Source organism: Piliocolobus tephrosceles, chromosome 9, assembly GCF_002776525.5.
Source record: "Piliocolobus tephrosceles isolate RC106 chromosome 9, ASM277652v3, whole genome shotgun sequence".
Classification (NCBI taxonomy): Eukaryota; Metazoa; Chordata; class Mammalia; order Primates; family Cercopithecidae; genus Piliocolobus; species Piliocolobus tephrosceles.
The window spans coordinates 108045487-108061590 of NC_045442.1; the positions used below are offsets into that span (position 1 = coordinate 108045487).

The 16104-nt window shown below is 39.3% G+C and overlaps 1 protein-coding gene across 1 annotated transcript in view; it reads left to right on the plus strand.

Moving 5' to 3' along the window:
- C9H10orf67 (chromosome 9 C10orf67 homolog) overlaps positions 1 to 16104 on the plus strand; it is a 132899-nt gene that overhangs the window by 32585 nt on the left and 84210 nt on the right. The window contains exons 5-7 of the mRNA XM_026454766.2: positions 5127 to 5282; positions 11339 to 11486; positions 12658 to 12716. Coding sequence (XP_026310551.1) covers positions 5127 to 5282; positions 11339 to 11486; positions 12658 to 12716 — 363 coding nt within the window. The remainder of the gene's footprint in view (positions 1 to 5126; positions 5283 to 11338; positions 11487 to 12657; positions 12717 to 16104) is intronic.

A 16104-nucleotide genomic window follows, 5' to 3' on the forward strand; every position in this document is an offset into this window, starting at 1 on the left:
GTGTCTGAAACAGGGTCTTGCTCTGTCGCCCAGACTGGAGTGCGGTGGCACCATCTCTGCTCACTACAACCTCTGCCTCCCAGGCTCAAACACCGTCCCACCTCAGCCTCCCAAATCGCTGAGATTATAGGCGTCTCCTAAATTCATGTCTTGTTATTTTGCCTCTGAGCCAGTTTAGGTAGTCAGCATTGCTCACCTGGCCTGTGGCTGGTGCCTTCTTATGCCTTTTGGTCTTCATTAAGTCCATCGTCTGCCCAGGCATCTGGGTGGTCGTTCAAAACACAAGTCTGACCACATCCTGCCCTGTTTAAATCCTTCAGTGTTTCCTCCATGCCTGTAGGATGAAGTTTAAGTGCCTTAGCATGGCTTAGAAGGTCCTTTCATGTCTTCACTTTTATCTGTTTCCACTTCTTAGCTAAAACTTTACCCTCCTACAATACTGGGCCATCACCTCCTTCTCTCAACTCACCTCAAGTTATTAACCACCTCCCTGGAATTTTTGCATAATATCCCCCTTTGCTTTTTCTCTGCTGACTAATAGCTACAGTGAATTGTATCACATTTACCCAGTACATGTTGATCTGTCCACTAGACTGTTCCTGCAGAGCAGGGACCGAGTCTTGCTCATCTTTGTATTCTCCTAGCAGACTGCGTGGCACATAATAGGTTTTTGACAAATTTTGTTGAATAAAGGGTTGAATATGATCAAGAAGAGTGTCAAGATAATTTGACCTACACCATGGTACTGGAAATAGATCATGAATTCCTAGTGGAAATTTCCTAGAATAAAGGCAATCCATAATGTCAAGGTCTTTAACTGTTCTTTCACTCACGTTTTGATTCATTTCATCCATCTGTTGTCTGATTTTCCAGCAGAGGCCCAGAGCCAGTCCTTGTACCCATTGTGTATAATCTAGTGATCAAGAGAGATAACAAACTTAGCATTTACAGTCCACATTGGAGGTTTGTAGCCAGTGGGTACAAACTCTCTGGCAGTTTGGGTGAATAGTTAAGGAAGACTTTTAGGAAAAGGTGATTCCTATGCTGAGCCTTGAAGGACAATGAATATTTGGGGGAGATGGGGAGAAAACAGGGAAAGAGAAGAGAGGGTGAAGGAGAGGTGATAAAAGAGATTTTGAAAAATTGGTTCATGTAATTATGGGGGCTGGCAAGTTTGAAATTTGCAAGGCAGGCCAGCAGGCTGGAGACCCAGGAAAAGGCTTGATATTACAGCTTAAGTCCGAATGCAGTCCTCTAGGAGAATTCCTCTTCCTCAGAGAATCTCAGTCTTTTTCTGAGAAGGCTTTCAACCTATCGGATGAGCTCCATCTACATGATGGAAGTCTGAAGGTTAATCTGCTTTACTCAGAGCTACCGATTTTAATATTTATCTCATCTAAAAATGCCAGCAACATCTAACATTTGAAAAAGAGTACCATGGCCTAGCCAAGTTGATGCATAAAATTAATCACCACAGATACATATATGTGACTATATAGATATAAGTGAATGTGTATGTGTAAGTGTGTAGATACATTTATGTATATCCTAGTTCTGTCTATGGAGAGCGCCTAGAGGAAGTGACATTCCTATGGCAATGAGTACACCTAGAATTCAGCTTTTAGATTTAAATGATATTCTACACTCAAAGAAGCCAGGGCTTTTCGGAGGAGTAGCCAACTCCAGGGCAGTGACAGGGAAAGTGGAAGAAAGGCCTGCAATATTTTGTCAAAACCAAAGCAAGGAAATGCTCAAAAAATTATGAAGGTGTGTCAGAACACAGGAGTCAGCTGGTAGGGGCTTCCTTCATTCCACTTGGCCAATCTGGGAAAATTCATGCATCAAAATAAACAATGACAATTATGAACTGTAACCATTTGAGTAAAATAGGAATCCATGAGCTCACCGTCATAAGTAAATAAGTGAATAACTAATGCATTTATTTATTTCGGGAAAAGGTTTATCTATGGAAGTACTAAAATATCTCCCTACAAATGCATATTAATACTTTAACTGGGAATAAATACGTATGAAGGACTATAACATGTATTAATTAGTGTAATACTTATTAATTAACTTTACAGTGAAGAAAGTTGATACTAACACCTTCTTAACTAAATGATAAAAGTTAATATCCCCATTATAATAACCTTCATTATCTACAAAGGTTAATATATCACCTTTGAAGTAAACAATTGACTTGCTTCCCACCCAATATTGTCATAGTCAATCTGAATGTTCACAGAGTAATTATTCCCTAGTTTAAATGTTGCAAACTAACAGCTGGACCTTAATGAGAATGATGGCACCAAAATATAGAAATTTTATTTTAGAAAGTTAATGAGACAATTGAAATTCCAAAAACATTTTCCTTGAACAGCAGGCAGTCATTCAAGAGTGGCAGCTCTGCAGGGTTGCACTGCCCAGAGTGCCACTTTCCTGGTTGTCACTCATTGGGAAAGCACCTGCAAATACAGTATTTACCTTTTATGTCTGGCTTATTTCACTTAGCATAATGTCTTCCAGGTTCATCCATGTTGTCCCAAATGGCAAGATATCCTTCTTTTTTATGGCTGAAAAATATTGTATTAATATATACATTATACATACTACCATTGTAAATATTCCATTGTGCGTGTGTGTGTGAGAGAGAGAGTGTGTGTGTGTATGTAACATTTTCTTCATTCATTCATCTGTTGATAGATGTTTAGGTTGTTTCTGTATCTTGGTTATTGTGAATAATGCTGTAATGAACATAGGAATGCAAATATCTTTAAGAGCATGATTTTATTTCCTTCGAATGTATACCCAGAAGTAGGATAGCTGGATCATATGGCAGCTTTTAGTTTTCTGAAGAACCTCCATACTATTTTCCATAATGGCTGTACCACTTTACATTCCCATCAACAGTGCACAAGGGTTGCCTTTTCTCCATACCCTTGCCAATACTTGTTATCTCTTATCTTTTTGAAAAGACTCATTCTAATAGCTCATTCTTATCATAATAAGGTAATTTCTCATTGTAGTTTTGATTTGCATTTTCCTGATGATTGGTGATAATTAATGTACCTGTTAGCGATTTGTATATCATCTTTGGAAAAATGTTTATTTAGGTCCTTGGCCCATTTTTTAATCTTTTCTTTAAAAAAAAAAATTGTAGAGAAGGATGTCTTGTTATGTTACTCAGGCTGGTCCCAAACTCCTGGCCTCAAGTGATCCACCTGCTTCAGCCTCCCAAGTAGCTGGTATTATAGACACAAGCCACCATGCCTGGCATTTACTATTGCTTTATGAAACTTCTAATTTTGTTAATGCATTGTTTTTCTTGTTTTGTTCAACTGTGTATCTGTGTTCTCTTGCATCTCATTGAACTTCTTAAAGATAACATTTTGAATTATTTGTCAGACGATTTGCAGATCTCCATTTTTTTGGAGTCAGTTACTGGAACTGTATTCGTTTTCTTGAGAGTGTCATGTTTGCCTGATTCTTCACGACCTATATAGCCTTATGTTGGTGTTTGTGCATTTGAATGAGCAAACACTTCCTTCAGTCATTACAGACTGGTTTTGCTAGGTAAATATTTTCTTCTTTAGATTAGCCTCCAGGATTGCCTTCAGGATTGCAGTTGAGTAGGGCTGCAGCCGAGTTACGTGGCTGCTGCGGGGTCTGCAATGGGGTCCATGTTAGTGGCCCTATTACTAGGGGCTTGAACAGGCTTGCATCCTGTCTGGCCCCTGGAAAGAATAAACTGCTTCCAGGACCTTGGTCTGTAGAGTTGGTGCTGGGTAAAGAATATGCTTCAGGTTTCACAGTTGGGTTTGCAGATGGTGGGCCTGTTACCAGGCACAGATAAGTGTTGTATTCCTTCAGGTCCCTTGGAGTGTTCCTGCTGGGTTACTGAGTTGGTCCCTGGGCAAGAAGAATTGGCCATGGACCATGGCTGACAGGGGCTTGATAGGAATTACAGGGCTGCTTCATGGCTTACACTGAGACTGGGGTCTGCAGACATACCTCCAGAGACAGACAGGTGTGCCTCCTACTAGGCTCCTGGGCAAGCAGGACTGCTCTTCGATCATGGCTGAGTGGGCTGGAGCTGGGTCACAGGGCTACTTCAGGCTTCTCCATCAGACTGAGGTCAGCAGTCTGCCTCCAGAGGCATTGATGGGCATGTTTCCTGGTAGATCTCTGGGTGGACAGGACTGCTTCTGGACCAAGGCTAGGAAGGGACAGAACTAGGTGTAGGTCCACCCCAAGATCTGCAGTGGAATCAAGATCAGTGGGCCTGCCTTTAGGGCACAGAAAGGCATAGCTTTCATCAAGCCCCTGGGTGGGCAAGACTGCTCTCAGACTGCAGCTGAGAGAGCTGGGGCCAAGTTAAAGGGCTATTTCAAGATCTACTGTGAGACTGAGGTCAGCCGACCAGCTTCCGAGGGCACAAATAGGCATGACTCCCAGCAGGTGCCTGGGCAGGCAGAACCGGTCTCAAACTGCAGCTGAAAGTGGGTTTGGTTGAGTTACAGAGCTGATTCAGGGTCCACAGCTGAGACTGAGGCCTGTGGGCGTGTCACCAGAGGCACAGGTGAACGTGATTCCTCCTGGATTTCTTGGCAGATGGTTCTAGTGGCAGGACCAAGTGCGCAGGGGGATGAAGCCATTTCTGGGTTTGTAGCTGGGATCATGGTCAGTGAGCCTGCCACCTAGGGGCAGCCTGCCACTCAAAACAGCCCTCCTCAGTCTTGGGCTCCACCAGAGTTTTGCAGTCTTCTATCCAGGTCCCAAATCTCCCTCAAGGGCACTTTTGTCCATGAATGGCTGCCAAATTCTTGTTGAGTGGAAGTTCTCCTATTCTTCCATCTCGCTCTTTGCTATTGTAGTTTACATGGCTGATACAGTTAGAGTAACTGATCATGCTTTGTGTTTTATAGGATAACACTGTGCTACATAGTGCATAATAATTTTTAAGCATATATTTCAATATAAATAAATTTTCGTATTAAAATTGTATGCAGGTTACAAAAATAACCTCACAAAACAGCAGCTTAAAAGATGAAATGTTTTCTGGTGGTGTCTAATTTTTAATGCTGAGTGTCTATTTAATTTTTAATGCTGCTTTTTTTTGTACCCAGCAATTTTTTGAGGTAGAAGAAGAGAACATTAATTTGCAAGATGCGAGTAGTGTCAAAATAAATATTTTGTTAAGAAAATTGAAAGAGAAAGAAGAAATTATTAAAGAATTAAAAGAACAGCTAGATCAATATGAAGATTTTGGATTTCACAAAATGGTAAGTTTCAAGGCAAGGAATAATTAATTTTAATATTTGTAAAGAAAGTCATAAATAGTTAAAAGCTTGATTTAATGATAAACTAAAATCCAATTGATGCATTTTGGGCATCTCCCCATAATATAAGCCAGTCTAACTCTTTTCTGCTCAATGACCTATTCGAGAAAACCCATAGCAATATGAATAGGAGCAATATAATGGTTCTGTATATTTTATTTAAATGGGAATAAAATAACTTACATCCCACTGCAAAAAAAAGTCCTACTCTAGAAGAGTATGGGAGTGGATTTTTGTTGTAACTGAAGACTCCCACCCTTTTTTTGCAATCAAGGTAGTTTGAAAGACACGAAGTTAATCTTTCCAAGCCAGAGGTTCCAAGAAGCCAACTTGGAAAAGAATGACATTTTAATAAAAATATCAAGAAGAAAAATCTCAGAGGCTTTTCCCCTCAGTTTTTCCCGTTGCAATGGGAACCAGGAGCTGCTTTACTGGTTAGACAAACTACTGAAGGGAGCAAAAATGGAATGAGTGAGAAGGCAGAAAGAAGAACCTAAACTCCTGTCAAGGAGGAAGTTTAAGGGCTTTGGAAAGTGTGGATCCTGAGAAGAATTCATTGTCCTCTCATCTCTGCTCTGAGCCACCAGCTGTCTCAGGCTCAACCACAGTCCAGAGCTGGAGAGGATTTTATTATTAAGTTCTAAGAGCAAGAAGCTGATTGTTTGAGTTGGAAAGGCTAACAGATACTGGGACCCAGGAGGAATAAAAGTCTATTGAATATCAATAGCAGGTATCAGATACTTCATCGATGGCATCTCTTGTCATTCTCACAGTTCAGTTTGCAGATGAAGAAGCAGAGACGGGGTGGTTAAGTAACTTTCTCACGGGCACACAGGTAGTACATGGTAAAGATGGTACACGGACCAAAGTTCACCTGAATCTGAAGTCCACTTACAGAGGGGGAGCTCTATCCTCTACAGTAAGAATTAAAGGTTGTAGTGAATATATAATATGCATATGCCTATAGAAAATGTATAGATTATAATGTATAGATTGTTCTAATATATTACAATGTAATATAATACATTAATAATTATTAATAGATTAATACACTTAGAAGTATTGACACATGCATACAGGAAAATCTGAAAAGTTATATGTCAAAATGTTAACACTAGAAAGAAACACTTATGGGTTGCTCATGCCTTTGAGTACAGTCTATGGTTTATCTAAATCCCTCACTAGTACTCTTATTTAAAACTTCAAGCTTATAAGAGATAATGAATCAAACACAAACCATTCTGAAGGTTCATATTTAAACTGGTTTAAATGTTTGCTTTGTTTAAGTGTTTGTTTTGTTAATCTATTAGAAATCTTTGTATCCAGAAAAATATCTAGAAAAAGGTTGAACACCTTCTAAGCAATACAGTATTGTGTCAATAGCATAGATTGAATAAAATTGAATATTTTTTTTTATATGTCTTGGACTAGGAAGCACATTCAATTTTTGCATTTGCTTTTTGAAAAACCTTTTCTTGGGTTTACATTTACCTTTACCTTTGCTTTTTGGAGAAAACAGTTTAATAGAAAAGATTAAAAACTATAATAGTTCTCTTTTAATCCTGCCTTGGCCAAAGACATCCAGTGTAGATGTGGCAAGGCAATTTTGATCCATTTATTTCCCATTTGTGAAATGCAACATGATACCTGCCTGGCTAAAGTAGAGAGTTATGATAACAACACCTGCTGTGTTGAATGTAAATTGCTTCGAGTTCTTTGAAGAAATATTCGTATATCAATTCAGGTATTATAAGGAAATGCACAAATCCTTATAGCCATCAGTTTATGTTCCATAAAATGTACCAAACAGACTTCTGGACTGTTGAGAACACCCCAGTTGGGTAAGACAGCTCCCCACACTCTTGAAATGTTTACACGTCTAACTTTTCTCTTCAGCTAGTCACCTGGCCTGGCTGGACATTCTGGGGAAACCGTGAGGATGGGCTGTGGCTTTGTGAAGAGGATAGCAGGTGGGAACCACACAGGCTCATGTGTAAGCCGGCTGTTCTCTGGCTTTCAGTGGCATCCAGAATACCCTGGTTATTCCATTGCAATTAACCCCCAAAGAGAACGTTATAATTTCTGTAAACACTTTAAGATTTGAGGAAGGTGAGGTGATCCTGATTAACGGGGTATATGGATTTCTCCTGGAGACCCCAACAAAGCGCAGGGCTCTGCTCTCCCCTCTTGACTGAGGGTGATGGAAAACATACATGTCACCATTTCAAGAACACAGACGCAGATTCCACAAAGGCAGATCATGGCTTATATCAAATAAAACGAAACACATTTTTTTTTTCTACCTTCTCTAAGAACAAACTTTCCTAAAACCTCATGCCACTTAAGTTCTAGATGATCTTTTTTATTTGAAATTTCATCTGACTCAACTGCCCCCTCTAGTGGTATTTAAAAAACCCTTGGGACACCAAGTCTTGAATTAGATTGGGAACACCAAATTTGGAAAAACAATTAAAAATTTCAAAGTAGCAGTGGAAGTAAGTTGAAAAAAAAAGTGAAATAAACAAGCTTTAATTCTGCAGTTATCTAGTTTACTCTTACTGATTATCAAATTACTTCAATAGCTTTATAGTTAATAAGTAGTTGTAATATTTCTCATCTCCAGATGGGAACATCCTGAATGTTGAACTTTCCCAAGAGCAACTTCATTCAAGGGATGAAATGTTCAGGTTTTATTCAGTGGGAAATCAATGTGACTCAGCTGCATGCCATTGTAGTCATCAGGTTTCCATGCTGTCCGTTGGCTAATCCTCTTGAGAATTTATAAAGGAGGTTAAGCCTTTATGTCTCTGTGATTGTGTGTGTGTGTGTGTGTGTGTGTCTGTGTGTGTGTGTGCGCGCGCGCGCGCGTGCGCCTGTGCATGTGTTTTAATTTCAGTTGGAGCTGGCATTTTGAATAGACTTTTCATTTTTCTTTCTTATCCCAACACTGATGAGCCCCGCAACCATCACCCACCTACCTTCCATTGCTGAGCATATCTGCTTGTTGCTGACAGCTCTGAAACAGAGCTGCCATTCAAGAGTGGCAGCTCTGCAGGGTTGCACTGCCCAGAGTGCCACTTTCCTGGTTGTCACTCATTGGGAAAGCACCTGCTCTTCTCTGTGACTGTCATGAGGCATGGGCTTGCATCAGAACTCTACTCCTCCCCAGAAAATTGAGATGTCCAATTCAATGGAGCCCATGGAAGGGAAACTGCTGAGAAGGCACAGAAAGTGCTTTGAACCAGGACTTCTCAGACGTTACCACTCACACGCATCACCTGCAGGTGTTGTTAGATGCAGACTCTGACACAGTAGCCCTGGGTTGGGCCTGAGGGGCTGCATTGCCAATCAGTTCCCAGGTGATGCTGAGGCTCCTGGTCCATGGACCGCATTTGAGGAGCAAAGCTCCCAAGTACACCTGTTTTCAAAAATGATTCTTTCAAGATTCAATTTGGGATTCAGTTTGTAATTGTATGCATCTTGTGAATATTCACAAAAGATATAGCACATATGCTACCGCCTGAAGTCCTAGTTTTTATAATATGAAATAAAAACTTGAGATTGTCAAGTTTCTTTACAATTTTGAAATTCCAGAATGATCAAGGATTACACACAGTCTCTCTCAGAGTATAGTGTGGTTTAAACGGCTACATCCAGTTAACCGCCTTTTAATGATCTCCGTCCTTCTTAACCTCGTTTTATTAATGCAGTTTATTTTTTTAAAGTCTCGTGGTTTAAGCAAGCACAAACTAGCAGTGTGGGCAGATGGCAGAAGGAACACCACCACAAAACCTGCCACTCAGAGTGTAACAGAGGACCGTAGCAGCTCAGAACGATCCCTTTGTTCATTTTGCTAATGAGTGTCCTCATTGCTGTGGGCAACTGAATAGTTAATTACTTGCAGTTCCCGCAGCTGACAGATGGTGGGGACAGAGCTAAGGGTTAACCTCAGAAGAACAGGGGTTGTGGATTGATATGTGGAGGACAAATCCCCAGATTTAATGTGTTTTCCTTGCGTCCTGCTTTCATACAAAGAGATTCTTAGAACCCATAGTTAGGTATTAGCTGCTACCATTTGTAAATTTTACACTTCATCTGATGAATTCAAATAGTTCTTCTTTAGTTTATGAGAATCGGGTGCTTGTGTAATCCTCTGTGGATGTTCATATTCTGCCACTGTGAGGAAAAGTATGCTTAAGCCTGTTAAGGCCAGTATTGTTTGTTTCTTTCTTTCTTAAAAAAAAAACCAAACTTTTAGTCTATAAATGCATTCTATGATGGTCTCAAATTGAACAATGTGGGACAAGAAATTAATGACTGGGATTCAGTGTTGTTTATCAACTACTTACTAGGTTTGTTAGTTCTCATTAGTTAAGAATGAATTGGGCTCAAATAATTTAAATGAAATGGTGAATCAAAGTCATGAAGATTTGGTCATTGAGCTTAGTGCAAAATTTAACAACATAATTTAAATATTACTAACTCTTACATGCACACACATACATACCATATGTAATTTCATTAGTAAGTCACTTGTTTTAAAGGACTTATTAATGTACTTACTAATGTACTACAAAAAAATTTAAATCGCTTCTTTTTCTTTCAAACTGTTACAGGGGAAAATATTTAAATAATTTACTTACACATATCCTTAAACTAAATGAAAGTGTAGTTCCAAAGGGAAATCAGTCGAGAGAAATGATTTTGTTTTTGAGGGAAGATTTTATTTTTATTTATTGCAATCATGGAATTACTGTAAAAAGAATAAGTTATAATTCACCTGCGATGGATTTAGTTCAAAAGTATTTTTTTATTAAGTTCAAAAGTATTTTTAATATCTGTAGTAATTTTTAACAAGGCATGTAGAATCTTCTATCTCCTTTGGCATAATAATATAATGACTAATACTTTGAGATTGCATAATCTGTTTATTATTGTACCACAATAAATATTGTGTAAAGTTCTGCACCAACTTCCCCAATCCATTACATCTTAATTTTCTTTTTTTTTTTAATGTGTGACAGTAAAATCTAGACAACCATAAGGGAGTATATTCAGATGTTTTCAATGGCTTTGAAACAGACAAGAAGAAGGCAAAAAAAAAAAAAAAAAAAAAAAAGTAGCTGTCCCAATAAGCGCGTCTATTGCGTAAGAAAAAGCTCTCCCATAATGGACATGGCAAGATTTAAACAAAAGACGCACATAATAAAAATGTAAATGAGTTTGCTTTACTAAAACTATAACTTTAAAGTCTTTTGTTGTAAGTTATCCTGAAACCTTCTTACAAGGTAATCACTGTTTGCATAGAGATTTAAACCGAAGTCTTCAATAGCATTAAACGCCTGCACAGACCCCGTGTGACAAGCATGCAAAGCCATGTTAATGTTCAGAATATGAATTGCCTCTGGGTGGCTCCTCCACCAAGCAGAAAACCAACTGTGTGGATATCCGTGTGCCTGATGGACTCCATGCGGCTCCCAGCCTGAAAACGTCACCACTTTGACATGTGATGTGCTCCTCATGACACTGGCAGCACTGACACTGGGAAATGCCACAAAGGCAACAAGCCCCCCTCCTTAGCCATGCACTCTGCCACCCCCTGGCGCTGCCCGTCCTGGTCCCCCCAGCTTGCCTAGTTACAGGCGGACAGCACTTCAGACACACACAGAGGGAAGTGTGGGTGGAGGGGCCCCAGCTGCCTCCCCGGACACAGCCTCCATAATGAATTGACCTGAATGATGAGGGCACACAAACAGTATGATATGCATTATTCCTGTCAATAAAATGTCCCCATGTGTTGAGGTCTTTGTACAGAATGTACTGGAGCCTTTCTTCCAGCAAGCTCTATTTAGGCTCCTTCCTTTTTACTATTCTTATTATAAGTGTGTAATAGAATTCAGAAAATTATATGATAGCTTTTCTGTATCTGTATTGTCCTTGTCTTGCATATTTAAATCCTTGGCTCCCTGCTTAGAAATATGGCATTCTCCATCTTTTAGGAATCTTTTCCCAAGGAAACCAGCTCTCCAAAATCAAACGTAGAAAAGGAAAATTTGGAGTACAAAGTGGAAAATGAGAGGCTGCTTCAGATCATTTCAGAGCTTGAAGAAGAAATCCAGATCAATCTAAAAGAAAATTCAGGATTAGGTAACATTTTGAAATCACCTTTGAGAAAATCTATATATTGGTCACTTTGTAAAGCTCATAACTATGTTTGTCTTTTCCAAACATACATTTGTTTGGTTATTTACATTTAAAAGATCAATTTCATAGCCATCTTTGCTTTTTATTGAAGATAGCATTTCTTACATGGGACAGAGGATGTGTTTGTAGTTGTATCCCTGAGCCATGTCATCATGTTAACTCAGGATGTTGTTTCAAGACAGACATTGGCCTTTGCAAAAATTTGCTAATCAGTGCTCCATTTCACTTAGAAATATAACCAGATAGAAACTTTTGCTGATTTGTTTCAGATGCTTAACTGATTATCTGAACTTGATAACATTTAAATACTTAAGAGTACACATAGGGATATGCTTTGTGGGGAAAACAGAGTTAGCCCTTCAGGAAAATATGCTCCTACTTAGTAGTTACTTCCAGTTTTGATACAAAGTTTAAATATACAATTTCGTTTGTATACTTTATACCCCTTTTCTTTCATACCACACACATTGGTGAAAGTTGTGTTTAAATCACCGAAGTTGTTAGAACATATGGAAAAGGGAAGAAAGTAATCACCAAAGTGAGATTGCTTTAATGTATTTTTTCATTTAACTGTGATCCGTGTGATTATGTTAATTACATGATGTTGTCCTTAATCTGCTTATTCAAAGCAATAAGCAGGCAATAAAATGAATTATAGCAAAGTATCAATAAAATGAGATATATTATATTCATATTATCCCTTGGATGTAAAATTCTACCACGTCAGTATAGTCTTGTTCTCTTCTGCTGTGGCATAGTGAGGCTTTTTAGTTTTGGGTCGTTCTTATTAAGTCATAAACTGCCACCTGCTAAAGCTCTTTGCATTGGCTGTGACTAACAGCAAAAATGTCCATCACTAGTATTGATGAAAAGCTTTCAGCCCTCAGCCACACTTGGATCTTGAACTTACTTCTTAATCCCTATCTGACCAGCCATCTGAACAGCAGGAAGAAGGCTGTGAATGTCAAGGGCAGTTGTGAAGGTCACAGTCCTGCTAGGCCTTGTGTCCACCATGCCTGCTAGTGCCCCACAGCCTGCCCTGAAGCAGGCCGTTTAAATACAGGGGCATAAGCATGTAATTTCATGGTTGGCCTCTCTCTCCTTTTGTTTACAGAAGATGAACTTATAAGTATGAAAGAGATGGCAGAAAAGGATCACAAAACTATTCAAAAGGTACTATAACATTTTTACGTTGATAAATGACTCTTTTAAATGGAACTATAGGCGCAATTGGCCAAGTAACACTGTCCAGGGTGTCTTATGACATAGAGGAAAATTGATCCACATATTTAATCTCTCCCCACTATTTGGGAAGGGTTACTAGAAGCAAATAAGGACTCCATCTTGAAAACTCATGTATAGATACTTCTTTTGTTTGGAATCACTGACCATCTATCTGCCTTGTTGATTTTAAGGCACCGAAGTTACATGACACAGAGAAGTCTGAAGATGAGCTCACAGTTAAGGAAAAAATTATATTAAAAATGAACAGTCTTATTTTCAGATCAGATGTTGGTTGATGTTCATGAATGAGCTGGGCTTATGTTATCTGGTAAATATTTAGAGCAGGGAATTCTTTTGGTAGAACAAAAATCAAGATTTCCAAAGTGGGGTGCAGTGGCTCACCCCTGTAATCCTAGCAGCTTTGCAGGCCAAGGTTGGAGAAACTCCTGAGCCCAGGAGTTCAAGGACAGCCTGGAAAACATAGTGAGACCCCATCTTTATAAAAATAAAAAAAACATAGCCAAGTGTGGTGGCACGTATCTGTAGTCCCAGCTACTCGGGAGTCTGAAGTAGGAGGATTGTTTAAGCTCAGAAGTTCAGGACTACAGTGAACTAGAATTGTACCACTGCACTCCAGCCTAGATAACAGAATGAGACCCTGTCTGAAACACACATACACACACACCACCAACCCCCACAACAACAACAACAACAACAAGATTTCCTAGTGCATTCAATTGAATTCAGAAGGATCTCAGCAATTCCTGCTCTCCCTGCACACGTGGGGCTCCCCCACTCTGTTCTCGTTTATCCGCAAACTTCCCTGTTGTGGCTCTCAGTTGCCATTCTGTTATGGTCTATCTTCCCTGCCCTACTGGAGGCTCCATAAGGGTGGAAACTGCTCTATCTGGTCTCTTAGTGGGGAGCACAATGCCTGAGGCACTGAAGAATACTCCAAGAGATGAATAGAATAAGAATGCATTTATAGTTCATACAGTTTACAGATAAACAAGCAGATTCACATCCCCAAATTATTCCAAATAAACATAAATGTCTTCCAGTAACTGAACTGAGTATCCATTTTTAAGTTAAAATGGATTAAAATCAGACAAAATTAAGAATTTAGTTTCACAGTTGCACTAGCCACATTTGAAGAGCTCAGCCACCACATGTGCCTAAGTTCAGGTGCAGATTTCAACCAGGCCTGATACTGCCATTCAAGATATTCTTTTTTTAATTTTTAAAAATTTTTTGTCCTTTATTTCTTCTAAAAGATAGGATACATGTGCAGAATGTGCAGGTTTGTTACATAGGTATACATGTGCCATGGTGGTTTGCTGCACCTATTGACCCCTCCTCTAAGTTCTCTCCCCTCCCCCCCATCCCCCACCAACAGGCCCTGGTGTGTGATGTTCCCCAGTCTGTGTCCATGTGTTCTCATTGTTCAGCTCCTACTTATGAGTGAGAACATGAGGTGTTTGGTTTTCTGTTCCTGTGTTAGTTTGCTGAGGATGATGGCTTCCAGCTTCATCCATACCCCTGCAAAGGACATGATCTCATTCCTTTGTATGGCTGCATTGTATTCCATGGTGTATATGTACCACATTTTCTTTATCCAGTCTATCACTGATGGGCATTTGGGTTGGTTCCATGTCTTTGTATTATAAATAATGCTGCAATAAACATACGTATGCATGTCTCTTTATAGTAAAATGATTTATATTCCTTTGAGTATATACCCAGTGATGGGATTGCTGGGTCAAATGGTATTTCTGGTTCTAGATCCTTGAGGAATACTCCATACTGTCTTCCCCAATGGTTGAACTAATTTGCATTCCCACTAACAGTGTAAGAGTGTTCCTATTTCTCCACAATAGATACCAGCATCTATTGTTTTCTGACTTTTTAATCATCACCATTCTGACTGGTGTGAGATGGTATCTCATCGTGGTTTTGATTTGCATTTCTCTGATGATCAGTGATGTTGAGCTTTTTTTCACAAGTTTGTTGGCCACGTAAATGTCTTCTTTTGAGAAGTGTCTGTTCATACCCTTTGCCAACTTTTTGATGGGGTTGTTTTTTTCTTGTAAATTTGATTTAGTTCCTTGTAGATTCTGGGTATTAGACCTTTGTCGGATGGGTAGATTGCAAAGATTTTCTCCCATTCTGTAGGTTGCCTGTTCACTCTGATGATAGTTTCTTTTGCTGTTCAGAAGCTCTTTACTTTAATAGATCCCATTTGTCAATTTTGGCTTTTGTTGCAATTGCTTTTGGTGTTTTTGTCATGAAGTGTTTGCTCACGCCTATGTCCTGAATGGCATTGCCTAGATTTTCTTCTAGGTTTTTATGGTTTTGGGTTTTACATTTAAGTCTTTAATTCATCTTGAGTTTATTTTTGTATAAGGTGTAAGGAAACGGTCCAGTTTCAGTTTTTTGCATATGGCTAGCCAGTTTTCCCAGCACCATTTACTGAACAGGAGGTCCTTTCCCCATTGCTTGTTTTTGTCAGGTTTGTCAAAGATCAGATGGTTGTAGATGTATGGTGTTATTTCTGAGGTCTCTGTTCTGCTCCATTGGTCTATATGTCTGTTTTGGTACCAGTACCTTGCTGTTTTGGTTACTGTAACCTTATAGTATAGTTTGAAGTCAGGTAGTGTGATGACTCCAGCTTTGTTCTTTTTGCTTAGGGATTGTCTTGGCTATACGGGGTCTTTGATTCCACATGAAATTTAAAATAGTTTTTACTAATTCTGTGAAGAATGTCAATGGTAGTTTGATGGAAATAGCATTGAATCTGTAAATTACTTTGGGCAGTATGGCCATTTTCATGATATTGATTCTTCCTATCCATGAGGATGGAATGTTTTTTCATTTGTTTTTGTCCTCTCTTATTTCTTCATTCAAAATATTCTTAGATTTTAGATAAAACTACTTTTAAGAAGTATTTTTCAAAGAAATGGTTACCCTGATTGGTCAGTGGTGGGAGATGTTTCCCTGATAACTGAATCCTTCACAGGTTTTCACAAGGGAAGTTCATTTTCTTAGGCTTCACCCTATTTGCAGTGATAATAATGTAAATTCCATTTAACCTTCTTGGCATCAACCTCTAAGGTCAGAAATGAAATCTCAGCCTTCTAGTTTCACTTAATAACCAACCAGGGAACCATCACCTGTCCCTCTTTTCCTCCCTCTTTTCCTCCCTCCTTTCTCCCTCCTTTCCTCCCTCTATTCTCCCTCCTTTCCTCCCTCTCTCCTTCCCTTCCTTCCCTTCCTTCCCTTCTTTCCCTTCCTTCCCTCCCCTCCCCTCCCCTCCTCTCCCCTCCCCCCTCCCTCCCTC